General features: G+C 36.0%; 1 protein-coding gene across 4 annotated transcripts in view; it reads right to left on the reverse strand.

Moving 5' to 3' along the window:
- DGKB (diacylglycerol kinase beta) overlaps positions 1–21,310 on the reverse strand; it is a 554,780-nt gene that overhangs the window by 345,005 nt on the left and 188,465 nt on the right. For all 4 annotated transcript variants that reach the window (XM_080663708.1, XM_080663707.1, XM_080663710.1 and 1 more), the window contains one exon: positions 1,994–2,026. In XM_080663708.1, coding sequence (XP_080519834.1) covers positions 1,994–2,026 — 33 coding nt within the window. The remainder of the gene's footprint in view (positions 1–1,993; positions 2,027–21,310) is intronic.

Here is a 21,310-nt window from a genome sequence, read left to right on the forward strand (position 1 = left end):
GTATGGTGATGGCTAGAGGGAGAGCGGGAACAGGGAGATAGAAATGGGTGAAGGGGGGATGAATGGCGATGGAAGGAGACTTGACTTAGAGTGATAAACACACAACACCATATACAGATGATGTATTATAGAATTGTACAGCCGAAACCTGTATAATTTTATTAACTAATGTCACCCCAATAAATTCAATACAAATTTTAATCGATAATTGAAACTTATGGGTGTGAAGACTGTGATAAATGCAAGAAAAACCATGCCATTTTCCAAGCAGTGGCTATGCCTTCATAGCTTGTCCAAAGTGTAAATAAGTGAATATTTATTTACATATTATAAGTAAAATGTTAAAGGTATGTCTATATCTTTCTCTATGAACTTTAAAAACATTTTCAGTTAACCAATGAGCAATTGTTCCTGATGGTGATAGTACAACATTAGGGCCTCTCTCTCTCTCTCTCTCTCTCTCTCTCTCTCTCTCTCTCTCAATATGTTAAAAGAAAAAGAAAGCCACATGTAAAGATTTTTAAAAACTTTATAGCAGAAAACAAATTTTTAAAAAACCTATTATGAAAACAGCAATTCTGGTTCATTTATTCAAACTATATGATATACATTATATGGTTGAATGAGAGGCTTTGGAAATTAACAAATCTAAAGAAAAAACTTTAAATACAATGCCTATGTTCACTTGATAGGCTATTATAGGGTCAAAAGCAAACTCTAGAACCTGAACAGATAAAATTAATTATTTTATGCTTAAATAATTAGACTGAAAGATAAATTTTTCTAATACCTTTGTTACTTGAGTATGTAGTTTAACATATCTCTTTAATAATAATTATCATAATGGTACCTACTAATTTAACTTAAAGCAGTTTAATATTTCTTCTAGATCAGAAACATATTGCAAGCATATCTCCAAGTATATTTTCAAGTGATATCTCTAGTTAGAAAATGAAATTTTTTAAAGTCTCAATGAGGACATCTACACTTTTTAGAATACTTTTTAGGGAGGAGTAGAGAGAGGTTATTACATCTTTTGTGCAATTATGTTATTTTCTAAATAAATTCATACTCTAACATGTTATACGCACATGCTATAACTAATATTTTCCTAAGAGGCGGGTGGAAATTGTAATTGTATGGAAACAATACCACTGGAGCATATCCTTTAAAGACAGGAAGAACTGAACAGGATTTTGTCACAGAACACGGGGCAGCTTTGCTTCATTAATGCAAAGGCAAAGCTAACACGTCACTGAAAATAAATGTGGCAATGCCTGCTCTTATTTTCAAAACAAGTCATTTATTCTGTGACTATATTTTATTAGCATGACTTCCAATGCGATGTCACATGCTAAATAATTCATGCAGGTGTACTGTTTTAAAGGGATTAGCACTTCTTTTTTTTTCTTTTGTTCAATCCCTCCACCCCAACCCACCCCCCCAAAAAAAATAAAAAGGAGAGAGAACTCAAAGACAGAGACAACAATGTAGTGGAGAGGGCCGGGAGAAGAAGGCATTGAGGGGATTAATGGTGGTGTAAAAAATGGAATAAAATAAAATAATAAAGGGATGGTCACTGCAAATGAACAAGTTTCTCAACACGTTATCATTGAAAACGGTATTTTAATGGCTCGGGGGACTTGCATTAGGTTTTCCGCAAGTATTTACATTTTAACTGGACAAATAAGAATCATGCTAATTTTATACCTTGGTCAACATTCTTTGCAACATGATCTTTCTTTTTCTCGGTATACTCTACTGTGTTTCACATAACTACTTGCTTATCTAATGCTTGTCACAAATGTAGATTGAAAATGCTTCAAGCCTATCCCATCCTGAAAATCTAAAGATCCCTGAGGATAGGAGAAAAAATAAAATATACAAATTCATATTAATAGGCCCCTGACACAGCCACAATGTTCTCCTTAACAATACAAGATGTATAAGAGACCTGTAATGGCAAGTGTGAAAACCTTCTTTGCTTACGCACCTCAGGGACCGAAACTCCTGACGTGGGCAGATTCTGTTGAAAAAGAGAAATTCGTATTAAAACTGGAAACAAATATCATTGAAGGTTCTTATACCACTATTCTCCTGTGGAAAAACATTAATAAACATGAAATACATTTGTTATCATAATTTACATTCATTCACTAAATAAATATCTTTTCACAAAATAAGGAATGCTCTAATAGAGAGCCAGCTTGTAGAATCACTTATCCTAAATAGAATTTCATCCTCTCAAAGTAGACTGATCAACATCATTGGCCAGCTTCACCAACTTCTCTGCAACAACACTGATGTATTTTAGAATAAGAACTCATCTCCAGGTTCCATTATCTTTTATAAACAATCCCAACTAATTTTTGAAGTTGCCCGTTTACCCAGCCCCCTTTTCCATTTTCCACTCCAACTCTCATTCCTTCCTAAAACACTCAGTGTCTTTTTTATGTAGATATAGTTTATGCTGATGTTTTGATTTTGTGATTCTCTGGAAATAAGAAAAAAATTATTAATCCGTAAAAACAAAAATATAACCATGTGCCCACCATCCAGATATCATTGCTGACATGTACACATAAGGAACTGTTTGACATTGAAATTGGGACTCAAACATTTTTTGTTATTATATGTTTATTTCTGGTCTGCAGAGGCAAGATTTTGTAAAGGAAATAAATGGGGAAAAAATAGATACAGAGGCAAAGAAGCATTGAACAGACTGTCAAACTACAGCAGGAAGGCAGGGGAAGTTGTGGGATGGAGGGCTGTAAGAGATCAACTGAAGGACTTGTACGCATGCATATAAGCATAACCAATGGATACAAGACACTGGAGGGGGGCAGGTAAAGGCATGTACTGGGGGGTAGGGGAGGCCGGGGGGAGGTCAATGGGAAAAAAAAAGGAGACATATGTACTACTATTTGTAATACTTTAAACAATAAAAAATAAAAATAATAAAATAAAGACATGATTAGAATCTCAAAAAAAATATAATCAATAAAATAAGAAGCAAGATTTTACTTGAGAGTAATTTTTTTAATGAGGTTGAATACACTGAAGCTAGTTTTCATGAGAGTGTATCTTCAATGACCACCACCCCTCCTTTTCTGAATCACATTGCAAAGGTTTGCTTCTGGCAAGAAACAGGTCAAAGGTTACTGAATTCCAAAAGTCTGTGTCCTATGGGACTTAGAGCAAAATTGGAAGAATAGACACTCAAATATGAGATAAAGGTTTCCAATAGTGTGTGTGGTCAGGGTGGGAGAGCAGGAGAGTTGGATTATAAGCTAGGAGTTCTGCCCAGCTGGGATGGCTCAGTGGTTGAGCATCAGTCTATGAACCAGAAGGTCATGGTTTGATTCCCAGTCAGGACACATGCCCGGGTTGCTGGCTCAATCCCCACCCAGTGTGGGGTGTGCAGGAGGCAGCTGATAGATTCTTTCTCATCATTGATGTTTCTATTCTCTCCCTCTCCCTTGCTCTCTGAAATCAATAAAAAAAATATCCTATCTAATAAAAGAGTGATATGCAAATTGACCATCACTCCAACACACAAGATGGCTGCCCCCATGTGGACACAAGATGGCCGCCACAAGATGGCCAGCAGGGGAGGGCAGTCGGGAGGGACCAGGCCTGCAAGAGAGGGCAGTTGGGAGAGACCAGGCCTGCAAAGGAGGGCAGTTGGGGGCAATCAAGCCTGCAGGGGAGGGCAATTAGGGGTGACCAGGCCTGCAGGGAAGGACAGTTAGGGGTGACCAGGCCTACAGGGGAGGGCAGTTAGGGGCAAACAGGCTGGCAGGGGTGCAGTTAGGCATCAATCAGGCTGGCAGGGGAGTGGTTAGGGGGTAATCAGGCTGGCAGGCAGAAGTGGTTAGGGGCAATCAGGAAGACAGGCAGGCAAGCAGTTGGGAGCCAGCAGTCCTGGATTATGAGAGGGATGTCCGACTGCCTGTTTAGGCCCGATCCTACTGGATCGAGCCTAAACAGGCAGTCGGACATCCCTCGAGGGGTCCCAGATTGGAGAGGGTGCAGGCTGGGCTGAGGGACACACACACCCCCGTGCATGAATTTCGTGCACTGGGCCTCTAGTGTATATATATATATATATATATATATATATATATATTTTAAAAGCCAAGTGTCCCTAAAAAAGAGGGAGTGAGGAGTATATTCCATTTCCTTCCCCAGGACCAACAAGCTATGTGAGGAGGACTTTGAATAGAGCTCCAAAATAGGTCGGAAAAATCTCAGCACACAATTATTAGTTGATACTCTTATCAGATAGAACTTCAGAGAAAACAGCAAGAACCAAAAGAATAAATAGGTATTTCTGATGTAAATGAGGCCTTACAGGGCTTCAGAGCTGCTCAGCATAGGGATGGATTAGAAGGATCCAATGCACCCAAAAGTAGAACAGAAAGAGAAAGGGTGTAGGACCATCCTGGAGAAAATTAAGGTGTCCAAGAATACAAAAGAAGAATAAACTGGAAGATAAACTTGGTTTAACGATTCCATTAACAAGAGAAAGAACCCTGTGGAAGTGACTGTTGTTATTTCTCAAAAGGTCTGAAAGAACTTTCATTGAAAGCTTTTTGATTTGAGTAATATTCTTGACTTAATTATTCCAAGTCCATCCACATACACATCGGGCAATGGGTGGTGGGGAAAATATATGTACTAGTTTCAACTTGTCAGCCTGCTACTCTCCTTTCTCAGCATTTGGTTGAGGCTTAGATCTGAATAAACACTTTTAAGACATGAATGCATACTCCAATCTCTATTATAATATATAAATGTCTGTTGTCCTTCAAATCCATATTAATTGCCTTAGCCTATGACTCCTTACCTATCCGATGTCATGGACCAGGAAGAGCCCTGGACACTCTCAAGCAACCAAACTAAGACACCCATCGAGTGACCTTCAGGGCATGTCACAGATGCATGCCACCTTGGGAAGAGTTTATATTAAATATACATATGTCTGCACAGAACAAGGCAAGGAAAAGCCAAGGGAAAAGATTATAGCTGTCAGAATAACAACCAAGCGCAATGCAAGAATTTCAAATAGACCCTTCCACCCACCTCTAACACCAACCCTCCCCCCAAAAAACTATGAAAGACATTTTAAAGATAAAGCAAAGACTAGGCCATGTTGGATAATAAAAACCTCATTTTAAGGCATCACCACCCTCCCAAAATACAGCATGGGATGAAATTGCACCCTAGTTGCCACTTTCCTAGCACTTGTGTAGAGAATTGGTAATTTACAGATATTCATGGTAGCAGGCTTCTTCCTTCTCAGAGCAGTGGGAATGCGGGTTATCTACTGAGAGCAAATGAGGCTGTCAGAGAGAGAGAGAGAGAGAGAGGGAGGGAGAGAGAGAGAGAGATGAAGAAAGTAGTGAAATAGTAAAGAGTTTGTCACTACTTCTCTGAGAATGGGAAAGCAGTTGGCTAAGGATGAGTAACAGGATCAAGCAAAAGTGAGGGCTCAGCTGGGCTAGAAGTCAAAAATAAGTCACACAGAAAGCGACCAGCTTTGAGAAGTTTCTTTAGCAACACTCAGACGCTGTCTGACAGCAACACTAGAAATGCACTCCAAGAATAAGGGTGATGAAACTCCATTTGAGCTCACTTATAATCCTATATAATAACAGAGGAATATGCAAATTAGCCGGCATGCCGTTAATGTCACGGCAGCTCAGCAGGAGGCATGCACGGCAGGAGCAGGTGGGCTGGGACTGTGATCACCAGGAGGGCCTCCGTGGGGCCAGGCCTGGGGCGGCCCCAGGTGGAGGCAGCCCCCAGCGGAGGCGCTCACAGGCGCACGGCACTGCCCGGCCCGGGGGCGGCCCCGGCAGAGGCGGCCACCGGCCGAGGCACATGCAGGCCTGCCCAGCGCTGAGGTCATGCTGCCTGTGTGTCCCCGGCCAGGGACATGACACTGCCTGCCTATGTCCCTGGCCTGGGACGTGAAGCTGCCTGTGTTCATATACATTTTACTAATTTCCTTTCATCTCTGACACTTCTGTTATAGAGAAAGGGAAAACAGTAACATTAAAATATTTCCTCTAATTCCCTTTTATTGTGCATGAATTTTGTGCACCTGGCCACTAGTTAAGATATATGAGCAATGGGTATATATTAAATTAACATGCCCACCACTCTCTTCTCCCTGAGTTACAATAAGAAAACCATGATATCTAGGTAAATGAGAAAGAAGCAACTTGTTAGAAAACTAATTCAGATATTATATTACTTCATTTTTATTCTTCTGTATATGATTTTTCAATATCAAGGATGAGCAGAGTAAATGTTTTAGTTTTTTAAAAATTATCATGAGTGTATAATTCTAAATGTAATATATTTTTAATCAGAATTAATACAGGAACTGTATGTTTGTATTTAATCAAATGTGAGGTGTGACTAGAGAGGAATGTGATTGATTTTATTTAATCAGTATCATTTTGATGTTAAATAGAATACACAGTACAGATAATTAGTTTAAAAGATGCATTTGCCTTCAGGGCACTTGTTAAGTTCAACCTAATATCCAAGAATTTTTAAAAATCCTATTATTCTAAAGTATTAAGATATCTCTTGTCTTCATATTTTCTAACATGTAATCATTTTAAATTGACAATTTAATCCAAATTGTCACAGGACAAAGAAAAATCTTTGGTGGAGAGATTATTAAGCTTTGACTTAGTTAAAAATATAATAAGAGAATAGTACTCACATTAAAAGGGTCATCAGTTATTTCAAGACTAAAGTAAAATTAACAGAATTATATCTCATACCTATATAAGAATGTTCCTATTTTTAAAAATTTCACTTTCAGGTTTTTTATTTCATTTAATTCTTCCACTAAACTGATATTTACTCCATTTCTCAGAATAGGAAACTGAGAATCAGAAAGATTAGGTGACTAACCTAAGAAAATAAAGTTAGTGACAGAATCCAAATAGAGTGCTTTTTTGTCCCAGGCTTTCCTGGTATTTAGTTCAAACAACAGCAGGTTCAACAACAATAAAAATGTTTAAATCTGTTTGTGAGGCTCCCTTCTGAACAGCTCCATCATTTCATTTGTATTCCCGTGCTTCTATTTTTTAAGTGATTTGGAAAGTAAATAATTTAAAAAGGTAGAGAACACAGCAAAGCATGTAGTAACCACAATATCTCTCTCTTATGCCTGAAGGAATTAGCTTGATATCAATATGGATTAATTGAACAGAATAACCTCAGTACAGTGGTAAATAGGCCGAAAAAAACCTATTTTCAATAGTTTGTTTTCCTTACATACAATCAGATACCTCTGGCATCCAAGAAGAGAGAGACAGGGAGAATAACAGGTTCGGGAAAAGAACAAACGCCTTTCTGCAATGATATACTGCCTCAGCCTCAGGCCAACTTGTTCTTTTCTCACAGATGACAATGAACTGTATCAGTGACAATGCTGAGATATAGAAACCAAACACGTTTTTTTATTTCTATGAATTTTACTTCCACATCCCAGCTTCATAATTGGTTTAACCTTTTCTGATTTTGCAAGTCCTTAAGTGTGTACACTCACACATATGCACACAACACAAATTTTAAAAAACAAGTGAAAGCAAAATAATTTTAATACCACCATCACTGTCTTTATTAACATCTTTAATCAATGACTATTTCAGTGCATGGCATATAGCTCCATTAGAAAAATTATAAAATGTTTTACTTTCCCAGTGGCACTTTGATATATCTAATCAAGTATAACTAGCAAAAATTAAATATTTTAGAAAATACACATGTTATAATCTTATCGATTGAGCCCAGTTTTTAAGCTTGCACCAGCTTAAATTTAATGGTAAAAAGATTTTTGCCTGAGATGACTTTACTACCCTTGCAGTCGCTCAGAAAAATATTCTATTCTTACTTCTGTGAATGTGGTGAATTATGCGTATTTGCAGAGTTTGGGTCAGGAGATGGGGAAGAGAAGGAAAAGCGAGGCTCCCTCCTGAGCAGCTCCCTCAGGATGTGTGCACGGCTGTGTCCAGAAGGAAGCACACAGAACCTGCAAGGACAGCGCACCTGGGGTGATGGGCATTTGCAAACTTTAGGGGCAGCAAATGTTCTCAGTGAAAATGTTAAAACTGTATTTTTTAAAAATATATTTTATTGATTTTTTTTTTTTTTACAGAGAGGAAGGGAGAGGGATAGAGAGTTAGAAACATCGATGAGAGAGAAACATTGATCAGCTGCCTCCTGCACAACCCCACTGGGGATGTGCCTGCAACCAAGGTACAAGCCCTTGACTGGAATCGAACCTGGGACCCTTTAGTCCGCAGGCCAACACTTTATCCACTGAGCCAAACCAGTTAGGGCTAAAACTGTATTTTTATAGAGATATTTAAATTATCTCAAGCATAGATTTTTACACGTAAAAGCAATCAAGCCAGAATAACTGAAATTCTCTCTAATGTTACGATTGTTTTACCTACTGAATAGCTAGTGGAATTAAGCCATTAGAAATTTATCCTAACATCATCAGAAGCCAAGATGGTTGAAAAAAGCTTCTTCAATTTTTTTGTAGCTCTGATCCATGATAGGAGTGTTTGTATATTCACCCAGTTCTAAATAATCTCACAAAGAAGACTTACCCTGTGTGCCCCACTCTGATATATTCTATTCTCCTCTCTTCACTTCTATTCTAATCTACTTTTACTCCATTGTTTTTCTTCCCATTCTTTTTTGAAATATGGTCTAGATCCCCTAAATGTATTTTACCCAATTGTTGGGGACTGCAGCATAAACATTAGAAATAGGTTTAGAACATGGGATTTGGGGTAAAGTAGATATTGCTTCAACCACTTGTATGTTGTGTGACTTTAGGTAAATTTCTTAATCTCCCTAAACTTCGCTTTCCTCAAATGTACAGTATCATAACTATACCAACCTTAGGATTAAAGGGATTTCTAGCAAATTTAATTCTTAATAAATAGTAACTTACTAACTTTAGAACCAAAATGATCCCCTTAGTTTCACTGCCTGCGTAGAGCTCAGCCAGAAAACACTGATTGCACTTTCTTCATCTGGAACGATTTTTTATTGCTAAGGAGGAGATGGAAATGAACAGATTTATATTTTCAAATGAACTATCTGCGCTGTGGTGATTAGAATAGAGTGGAAGAAGGGAAGATGCAGGAGGGGAGAGAAGAGACAGAAGAGAGAAAGCAATGGAGAAGAAGGGAGAAGGGAGGCTTCGAAGAAAAGAAGGAATAGAAAATCCTCCATTGTTCTCAATCCTGAAGACTATTTCCAAAATCTGAGCAAAGAAAACGATGACATTGAACAAGGGAAGGGTGGAGCTGATGTTTAGAACATGGCTTCAGTTTTATGTTTGATGTATTGCAAATTTCTTAAACATCAGATTCAAATATCTTCAAAGCACGTTTCAAAGTGAAATGTACATGCTTACTGGCTTATTATTTTTTAATTAGTCTTTAGCACTCATAGTTTACAAACAGATAATTAATAGATGTCTATGTATGAGTTATGCATATGTACATTTGAATGTGTTTTTGAATGTTTGAGACAGGGGTCTGAGTGTAGTCAGTGGTTTGAATTTTTTTTAATCACCCTTGAAAATGAACCTAGTGTAATAGATTAATACCTCCTGAATTTTAATTTCATAAAATTAATCAATAATACTTCCTGTTATGGCTATTCTAGCGCTCAAGAAGTACATGAACCCATTCTAGAAATGTATTGTTGAATCTTTAGTGTGCTGCTGCTTTCCAAAATCCCTGTAGGTAACGAAATAATATTGACATTAATATTTAGAATTAAATCATTAGGCTGCTAAATTTTCATTTTCATCAATCTTGGAAAAGACCTTAAATTAAAAAAATAAGTGAAAGGGAAATTTGTTCTCACCCTTTGCCCCTCTAAATACCCACCGATCTCACACCAAAGCACTTTCTAACCAGGTTAAAGTCCAATTCTGTACTCACATTAGGCTAAGATTCAATTGACTTAAAATTTTGCAGTCACCGCCAGTCAACCTTATCATGAACTTTCATTATGTGCATGTAATTAATTGGGTCCAACAAACAATATCAGGACTGTGTTATAGACTCTTTTCCCTTGACCATATAATTAGAATATAATTACCCACAGGATATCAGAATGATGCAAAACCTTTCCTCTAAATGTGCCCTCATTAGGAAGCAAGTCTCAATGTACATTTATTCAATCAGTGTGAATTAATTAATATGTTACTGAAATAAAGGAGGGCAGCAATAAAAAGTATCTGATGTTTATTAAGAGACTATCACTTGAGATCTCCATGCACAGTTTATATTTAAACCCATTTGACCCATGTAGGAATTTGACTATATAATATGATGCACAACCAATATACTTGAAAATCTGGGTGAATGAATTGTTGTGAGTCACTGTGTTTTAAAGGAACATAGTACACAATGCATGCAAAATGTAAAGAATCTGCAGAGGATTTTAGAGGCCCCATTATTTCCTGATGAATCCAAAAGAGTGTTATCATCACAGTGGTGGGCAAAAACCATTTTTAACTCAAAGCACTCAGTGAATTACTTGTTCATCCCACACCTTCCTATTGCAAATCTGACATATGCATTCTGCTATGAGTCAGGAGATAATGGTCTGAAAAGCATAGACTTACCAAAGCACTAATAATTTTTGTTGTTGTTGTTGTTTTTTAAATAAAGAAACAAGAGTCTCAATGACTTAAGGTAGCTCAAGTTATTTCAATAGCATATTTTCTATAAGCAGACATTAATATGTACCTAATATGTTCTTTTAAGAGGGTTAATAGTATACCAGAGATTCATATTATATAAAACATGGAAGAATAATAAATGTAGAAAGAAGTTGAGGGACATATGATGTATATCCCACAAGAAGCTGCTGATACATACAGAAACATTTTTCCTTAAAACTATTTATCTTGGAGGAGAAACCAAGATGGCAGCATAGGTAAGCACCTAAACTGCTGCCTTGCACAACAATTTCAAAACTACAACTGAAAGACAGAACGGACATCATCCAGAACCACAGGAAAGCTGGCTGAGTGGAAATTCTACAACTAGAAGGAAAGATAAAAGCTCACGGAGAATCAGAGGAGCTGCAAAGGGCTGAGGTATGGAGACATGCATGCAGAGAGGAAGGGTGGCTGAGTGCCAGGCTGGCTTTCTCTGGCGGGAGGGGGGAGGAGGCTCCTGACTGCACTGAACCCCAGTTCTGACTGCACTGAACCCCAGTTCTGGGTGAGACCCCATGAACCCAGGCTCATACGGGGGGGAGTCTGGACTGTCAGGTAGAGAGAAAGGCACACAGAGACTCAGGAGAGCCATGGAGGGCAGGGGTCTGGAGGTGCGCGCATGAGTGTGTGCAGAGAGGACTCACTGCTGAGGTTGCCACTGGTTCTCCCTAGCGGGAGAAAGTCAGAAGCTCCTGACTACACTGAACCCCAGTTCCGACTGCACTGGACCCCAGTTCCAGGTGAGCCCCTGGGGACCCAGGCTCTTACAGGGGGAATCTGGACTATCAGACGGAAACTCAGGGGAGCTGCGAAAGGCAGAGGTCTGGAGGTGCGTGCGCAAGTGCGTGCAGAGAGGACTGACTGCTGAATATGCCGCTGGCTTTCTCTAGCTGGAGGGAACCGGAAGCTCCCACCTGAACTGAACTCCAGTTCCGGGTGAGAATCTGGGAATCCAGATTCATTGGGGGAGAAACTGGACTGTCTGGCAGCGGGCGAAATTCGAGGGCGGCTTTCTCTCAGGGGTGCTTGCAGTGATTACCAAGGGACACTGAGACCCAGGGCTTCATAGGGCAGGGCTGACGGGAAGCCAAGACTGTCTGCTCAGCCCTGAGAATCTGCCCCATTCAAGCTGAGCACAGAGGCTTTTGCAATTTTGCAAGTCTTATCTCATAAGGCTGTCTCCAGCACCAAACTTCACCCGATGTAGACACAGCTGATCCTCACAGCCAAATGGCCTGAAGGTCAATTCCTCCCAGTGATACCAACAATAATCAAGACTTAACTACAACAAGGCTGTACACACAGTCCACAAAGGGGTGCACCAAGAGTGTCCACCTAAGGTAACTGGGGAGGCCAACCCACTGGGCCATATATGACACCTAGCACACAAAGCTACCCTACCAACTCAGGGAAGCAACGAAAATGCAGAGACAAAGAAACAGATCACAAATGAAAGAAATGGAGGAAAGCAAATGACTGGATATAGAGTTCAAAACCACAGTTATAAGGTTTTTCAAGAATTTCCTAGAAAAGGCCGATAAATTTAGCAATACCCTCAAGGATATGGAAAAGGACCAACTAGAAATTAAACATACACTGACTGAAATAAAACATATTATACAGAGACCCAACAGCAGACTAGAGGATCATAAGAATAAAGTCAAAGATCTGAAATACAAAGAAGCAAAAAACACTCAACCAGAAAAGCAAAAAGAAAAAAGAATCCAAAAAGTTGAAGATAGTGTAAGAAGTCTCTGGGACAACTTCAAGCGTACCAACATCAGAATTATGGGGGTGCCAGAAGAAGAGAGAGAGCAAGATACTGAAAACCTATTTGAAGAAATAATGACAGAAAACTTCTCCCACCTGGTGAAAGAAATAGACTTACAAGTTCAAGAAGCACAAAGAACCCCAAACAAAAGGAATCCAAAGAGGACCACACCAAGACACATCATAATTAAAATGCCAAGAGCAAAAGACAAAGAGAGAATATTAAAAGCAGCAAGAGAAAAACAGTTAGTTACCTACAAGGGAGCACCCATAGGACTGTCAGCTGATTTCTCAACAGAAACTATGCAGGCCAGATGGGAGTGGCAAGAAATATTCAAAGTGATGAATAGCAAGAACCTACAACCAAGATTACTCCACCCAGCAAAGCTATCATTCAGAATTGAAGGTCAGATAAAGAGCTTCACAGATAAGAAAAAGCTGAAGGAGTTCATCACCACCAAACCAGTATTATATGAAATGCTGAAGGGTATTCTTCAAGAAGAGGAAGAAGAAAAAAGTAAAGAGAAAAATTATGAACAACAAATACATATCTATCAACAAGTGAATCTAAAAATCAAGTGAATTAAAAATCTGAGGAACAGAATAAACTGGTGAATATAATAGAATCAGGGGCATAGAAAGGGAGTGGACTGACAATTCTCAGGGGGAAAGGAGTGGGGGGGGTGCGGGAAGAGACTGGACAAAAATTGTACACCCATGGATGAGGACAGCGCGGGGGAGGTAAGGGCAGAGGGTAGGGTGGGAACCGGGAGGAGGGGAGCTATGGGGGGAAAAAGGAGAAACAATTGTAATAATCTGAACAATAAAGATTTATTAAATTAAAAAAAAACTATCTTGGTTTCTCTAGTGTCTGCAATACTGTGATATGCAATAAAATTTATATATTAAGTTAATCAATAAATAACTCTAATACAAGGAATACTCAGCATTTTTAAGAATATCATAAATAGTAGAAAAACTTAAAAAGGTGTGTGTAATATTTCAAATAAAATACTCAAGACATTTTCTGTTATCAGAACCTTCCTTAGACAATTTTAGCTTTGTATATAGGTTTTATAAAACTTATTTTGGGTACTTACAATTTGACATTGATCTTACAAATATCCATGTACCACTTTATAATGGAAATTTCAAATGAGCACCAAGATAAATGAGGCCATGTACAAACTTCAACTTTTAATATGCTATTTAAGAGCAAACTAACCAATTTTTAAACTGTTGCTTTTTTTTAAATAAATTTTTTACTCCATAATATATTTGTATATGTTTGGAATATGTGTTATATTTACAAAATGGTATAAAGTTTCATTCAGTTATTGGACTGCTCTTAGTAGAAACCAAAAAATGAAAGAAATAATGAACCCACTCTTGCTAAGTAATAAGGGAGATGATCTCACACAGGTTGGCTTAATTCTAAGCATAAATGCTTCAGTAGAATTTTGTAATAGAGATGTGCAGCGACAGTTGCTTACTAAAAATGCTGTGACTTAAGTAACATTAACTAAAGTACTATATAAACTACGTGTAATCACCACAAAAACCAACCAAGAAACAAACACTACAATAAACTCCTACTAACAGAATGTTAAAGTTCCATTTAGTAATAAACACTGATGTTCATGTTCTGAACTACACTGGGAGTGAATTTGATGATATTTTTACATGGACTGCTGTATTGTTTAAGCTATACTTTTTAAAAAATAAAATTTAAATATAATTTGATAACCAGAGGAAAATTCCTTGATCCTACTCAGAATTCTGAAATGTTCCCTGTAAGCTCTCTACTACTTTATTTGGAATATTAGGCATTTCACAGTACCATCTATTGGATATTTTATATAACTACAACAGTGTAACCATCACTAGTTTTTTTAAATTTTAGTAATGACTACAAAATACTTCAAGTGCCCCTCCAGAAACTAAGCACAATGCTAACTGGACATCCACTAATGCTACCTCATCATCATCTACTTTAAATGAAGTTTATTAGCTTATAACAATAAAATTCAATTATCATAGGATATTGATGATTTTTAAAAATAAGCTTCTGTCACTTGTTCATTGTAATTTTTATTTGATACTTGTTACTGTCTGATGTATTTCTTTTCAACACAGGAAAAAGTGATAATGGATGGCATTCAAAAGAGCTGACTGAATGTTATTCATTAATTCAGCAAACATTACTGAGCATCTACTCCGTGTCAAATTGAATTAGATACTAGAGATAAAGATGAAATCATTTTAGTGTGAGTGTCAGGAGTGATGATGGTGCTGTCGACCGAGCATAGGGACCAGTTGCACAAGAAATGATGTCTCTTATATGGACCAGAGGCTTCCCTGGGACAACTGAGGGGAAATTGACCACATGAAGCGGAATATTTGGATTTAGAGGGTCGAGGGAGAACATACAGAATGGACATATTTCAAAGTGGTCGTTGTAATCACAGAACTGAATGAGATCCCTTACAGAGGGCATAACATTAACAGGCAGATAAAGATCACATCCATATTCAAATATAGAAAATAACTTTACACCGGAGAACAAACGGCTCTTTCTCTGGTATGGGTTCTAGGGCAGACCCACAACTAAGGATAAAAAATGAGAAGTTCAAGTGCTGCACTCGAATCATGAGTTCTACCAAATATAAGCATGTTAGATTACACTGTGTTTGAGTTTTTCCATTGTAAATCAGCATGTCAATAGTGTATTATCAGAGGTCATGATAAATGACGTGTAAGGACAAAAATGAGTTCTGAGAGAAGCAAAAAATGCTATAAGGAAAGAAATTAAGAGAAATATAGGCAGTAGAAGACTCAAGGATATTGGCAAAGTGGTAGCCAAATAAAAATATTTGAAAAAAATTTTTTGTGGTTGGGATGAAATCAATGTAATAATGAATAGAACACTAGGTGGTATGCTATATAGGATTTGGGTTTTCTTTGACAAATAAGCTGACTTGATTAAAGCCCCCATAAATATTAGCAACCAAATTGGAAATGATAAATTTTATCATCAAATTGGATAGCAAGGGGTAGGCATGGAGGTCTCAACAGAACTAAACCATCCTATTCCACATGAAGGGGACACGTAGGTTTAACTAAGGAACAGACAAAGTGAGTCAAAAATCATTGCATATACTGTATACATGAAGCTGATGTATAGGCAGACCCCAATTTATTATGCTTTACTTAATTGTGCTTCACAGGTGTTATGTTTTTCACAAATGGAAGATAAGACCTTCCACCAGCAAAAAAATAAAAATAAAAATAAATTGTGCCTTACTTTATTGTGACACTTGTTTTATTACAATAGTAAGGAACCGAGACCACAATAACTGCAAGGTATACCAGTAACTCGCTTTATTACAGAGGTCTGGAACCAAACCTGCAATATCTCGGAGGTATGGACCAAAAGTTATATGTGAATCTATGTTGCTTTGGTTCCAAGTGAAATTGAGAATAGACAAGTTATATCTAATAAAACGGAGGAAGCATGCATATGAATATTTTATGATCACCACCACCATTTCATTAAAACTACATGTTACCTTTGCAAGGTGAAGTTTATCCTTAAATATCCAATGATGAAAAGATTCAAATTTCTATTGCACTTAAAATTTAAGTTAGAAGATGGAAATGACATAAATCATTTATTTCCACTGAAATGCAATTAGATCTGGATATTTGACCTGTCCTAACCCTGATCTTCCTACAGAGGGCATAAGTAGAAATACCAACCCAGAGGTTCAAGTATTTGGGAGCTTTTATGCCAGTTTGTGGCAATTTAATCTAACCAATATTTAATGAGAATGGCCAATTTTTCATATCTTTGACAACACTGAGTATTATCATTTAAAAATATTTTTTAAAAAGGATAGAAAAAGTGTATCTTATTCTTTTAATTTGAATTTCTTGATTATTTATAAGGTTTACATTTTTAAATAATTTTTATTTTTTGTATTAAATTTACAAAATGGTTTTCTTTATTATGCCTATGTTTACCTGGATTTGTAAGTTTTGATATTTACAATTTTTTTTAAAGAAATTTTGATTTTTCAAATCTGTCAACATTTTATCTTTCCCTTTTCTGGAAAAGGTAAAGGGGCCTTCTACAAGGCAAAAGTTAAATATTTAATCCATGAATGATTTGTTTTGGAATTGGTATAAAGTAGAAGTTATATTACTTTAGTTTCCATCTGATTATACAGTAATCTCAACACCACTGATCCCTACCATTCCCTGCCAGATTTGATAAGCAACCTTTATCATATACATTATTACATAGAGTTTAATATGGTTTAGACCTTCTATCAGTTCTGTATATCTTCTAGAGACACTATTGCATTATTTTGATCACTGTAACTTGAATAAACATATGCTTGAGATTTGTTAAAACAGGTCTTTCCTTATTACTCTTCTATCTCAGAATTATAATGCATTTGTGTAACATTTATTCTTCCTGGAAAACTTTGGAATCATGTTGTCAAGCAAAAAATATTGCCAGGAAATTACATTAACTCATTTGTAAATTTGAAGAAATGTATGTTCTTTTTACTTAAATTTGATTTTTCTTCAGTATAATTAGACCTCATAACTTAGTTTTAATTTTTTGTTTAGGGATAGTATGATCTCTTTCCACTTTGATCCGATTCTTTTTTGTACTATGGATTTTCTTCATCCTCTCCTGAAAATTACTGTTTCAGTTGTCCTCAATGTTGATTTTTCCCCCTATGCAGATACTGAGATATTTTAGTTTCTGATAGGCATTATTTTTTCTCTACATCTTTTTTGACCTTCGGGTTTTCCCTTTTAAGTCAGTATATTATAAAATAGATGCGTTCCTTAGCATTCTTGATTATGTAAAACAATTGCTAGTAACCTTTGCCTCTGCTCAATGCAATAAATCTTCATTCATGACCTGCCCTTAACTTTTAACTACTATGCTTGTTTCTTGTCTTGTTGCAAAATTATTACCATTTTACTTTGGCAGCAGGCAGACGTATTTATACTAATATGCACTTTGGCCATAAGCCATCAGTCTGCATTGACAGTTGTTGCCAAAAGGCAAAACCAAAGGAAACAAACACTAGGGCATCGATTTCAGCATTGTTGTTGAGGTGTAGTTCCCTACCAACACAATTGCACATGGAAGAAATTAATCTCTGATTCAATTACAACAGTAACAATAAAAGTGTTTTCTCTAAGTGAATGGTTTGTTTTTATGCCTCTATTTCCTCCTTTTTCTAAGAGTCCTAAGAAACTCGGACAAATTTGCAAACTACCTCTATCAACTTTATAATACTGTGACATGAATTTCTAAGTCCAACTTAATTTTGGCAAAACAGTATGTTTTCTATTATGGCTTACTGCATATTTACATAAACTGCCTTGAATACTGTTGGTAATAAGTTGTAGGATAATTAAATTCATTAAGACATAAACCCATATCCTCATTTTTGAATCAGACACATCATATTCTTTGTTTTGTTTGAATCTTATCTCACTGATTTTACATTTTGAATATTTTAGTCCTTCTGAAGGTGATAGTCATTCTTTGGCTACAGATTTTAGATTTTCATGAGATTTTAAAGTAATTTAACTTCCCATTATGTCATATCAGCTGTTGGTTTCTGGTATTCTATAAATAAGGACAAAACCAAAGAGGTAAAAAGTTGGTTTCCCTAAAATAAATTATAACTTGCTCTAGATACAACTATATTTTAGGCATAAAATATCAGAGTAACGTATAGGAATATTTTGTAAAATTAACTAAAAATAATATTTTAATCCTAAAAATACAAATCTACCATATTCATTTAGGTAAAAACAAATAGAATTAGCCATAATAGATTAACTTTTTCTCTAGAATAGACTGTTTATTGGTATATGCATTCTACATAATAGGTACACATAAAGATGGGTTCTTCAGAAAGCAATAAAAGGAATCTAACTAAAACAAAGCAACATAAATGGTTCATCTCACAAGGTATGATAGAATCAACACTTAGCGTGGATGGGTCCTTTTTCCATTTCTTATACTATGCCCCTTTAAAGTATATGTGCATGAATGCTGTGTGCAACCAAAATTAGTGTACACATTTTATAAACATTAAAGCTCTCCAGTGCTTAAGGTGTTCCTTATTAGAATTTAAAGCAGAAAACGATTGAGAAAAAAAAAAAGGAACATACAGAATTTAATTTTACACATTAAAAAAAAATAAAAAATACTTAAAAGCTGCTATCCTTTACGAACAATGCCATGAAATTGAGTCTGAGTTAGATTTCCAAAATATTTAAAAAAATGAGAATCCTTTTTGCCTATCATTACTATGATGACAATTATGAATTGATCTATAATGAATATTAATTAAATGAATATTAAGAAATGACATTGATGAAACATTTATTGAGCACTGCCAATGTGCTGTGTCCCACTCTTTAGACAAAAAAGAAAATGGATGACTTCAGTAACTGTGGTTAAAGGTTAAAGAGGTAAGTGGAAAAGAATGGGGAAGCAGCTGAAAGGGTGATAATAAAAACTAAAGTTCAGTGCAGCAAGTCTCCTCCTTATCCAACTGTTCACACCTTCCCATCAGACTTGACACTTCTAAATATGTAACTAGGAGAGGAAATAAGGTTACAGAGAATCCAAAATCCAAATCTCAGAAGCACGGGGAATTCAAATATCTCCTTCACTCCTTTCATTGGATGATGTTTTGTTTTGAATTAGTCACTTGTTGCTGTTTACAGATAAGTGGCCAAACAGAAAGAACCCACAATACTTGGATTATTAGAAAGAAACACACACTAAACATTGCTGAGTTGCAATGACTTGGTGAAACCCATGTTCTAAGGAAAGATTTAACAAACTATGCTATTTAAGACCCAACCACCATACCTACAATGCATACTTCTGTAGAATTCTTATCATCGTGGAAGTGCAAGCAAGATGGGAAGAAGAGAATATAGACATATGGTTCTCTGAGGGTGTTATACATAGATAGAGATACGGAGACTGCTGCTTCAGCAACACCACAACTTGGCCCATTTGAATCAAATCTAAAGAATATGTTTAAGATGCATATTTTCCAAATAGTTTTGTTTTCCTTTGTCTGAGCTAATGAGCTTTGTTGTTTATCTTGTTGGCAATCTTAAAGGTTAATTTTAAGTAAAATAGGATATTATAACAGAAGAAAATATTCCAGGAAGTGCACACCACTATCTGTCCAAAGGACATGATGATAAACATATTCTTTGTTTTATGTCATATCACTTCCTGTCAATGAATATTACTTTTACTATATATTCTAATATTATATGTTTAAAAGTAAGATAAAATAATTACCTAAAGTTATTTTTTAAATGTTTAAAGAATGGATAGTTTACTCTAAAATGAATTTTTGGTTTTAGAAAGCAATCCATTCACTATGTTCCTGATTTGAAAATGTGTTTACAGTACTGGAAGAACTAAACTGACATCTGATTCACCTGTAGAACAAAATAATACAGTTTAGGAAAAATGATGCTTTGCAATATTAATTAGAGAGTAACCAGGAGTAACCACTCTTCATAAAGATGTTCACAAAAATGTTATTTATAATAACAAAATAAATAATTGAAGCATGCAAGATATACTGTTTCAAGTAAATTATGATATTTTCACATGATACAATAAGCAGCCAATAATAGTGATATTCTGTAGTATACAGAAATAAATATTCAATGACATAAGTTTAAGTGTAAAGATTGGAGATCACATTATATATTAAGTTTAATTACAAAAATGTCAAAAATGTACACCTAAAAATCAGGAGGAAAACTTTAACAGTTGTTCTATTTATATATAAATAATAATTCTTATATAACTGGTTACAGATTTTTAAATGTTTTCTATTTTATATTGTATTTATAACTTTTACTTATAATAATAATACTTAACAGTAATTATAAAAAATGACTAAGTAATTAACCCCTTAAAATACAGCATAGGGAATATTATAATAATTTTGTATGGTGCCAGGTAGATACTAGATTTATTGGGGTGCTCATTACATAAATTATATAAATGTCTAACTACTATACAGTACACATAAATCTAATATAATATTGAATGTCAACTGTAATTGAAAAAAATTTAAAATAAGTAATTAAAACCTTATTTAAAGAATAAGAACTTAGGTTTTAAATAATAATGTATACTAATCCTTTTATGTCTAGAGAAAACTAAATAAATAAGGTAAACATAATAAAAATTCTATTTAGCCAGTGTCTAAGTGATTAGAGCACTGGCCTGTGAACTGAAGTGTCCTGGGTTCGACTCCCAGTCAAGGGTATGTACCTGAGTTACAGGTTTGATCCCTGACCCCATCTGGACGTGTGCAAGAGGCAACCAATAAATGTGACTCTCACATGGATGTTTCTCTGTCTCTCCTTCCCTCTTACTGTCCCTGCATCACTCCCTTTCAGTCTCTCTATCAATAAATGGAAAAAATATTCTTGGGTTAGGATTGATAAAACAACAAACAAAAAGACATTTATGATAATCTGTTTCATATTACTGTTCAAATATAAAGTTTAAAATGCTATTCATCATGAGACATCTCAAATCCTCTTTTGTTAATAGAGACACAAGAGATTGAATGCTTTCTTCAAACTGAAGGATCATTATAAAAACGTGTATACGCCTTAGTTTGCCTGATCATGAAATATATATAACTTGGCAAGGATATAAGA

The sequence above is a fragment of the Plecotus auritus genome (assembly GCF_963455305.1).
Source record: "Plecotus auritus genome assembly, chromosome: 4".
NCBI classification, from domain to species: Eukaryota; Metazoa; Chordata; class Mammalia; order Chiroptera; family Vespertilionidae; genus Plecotus; species Plecotus auritus.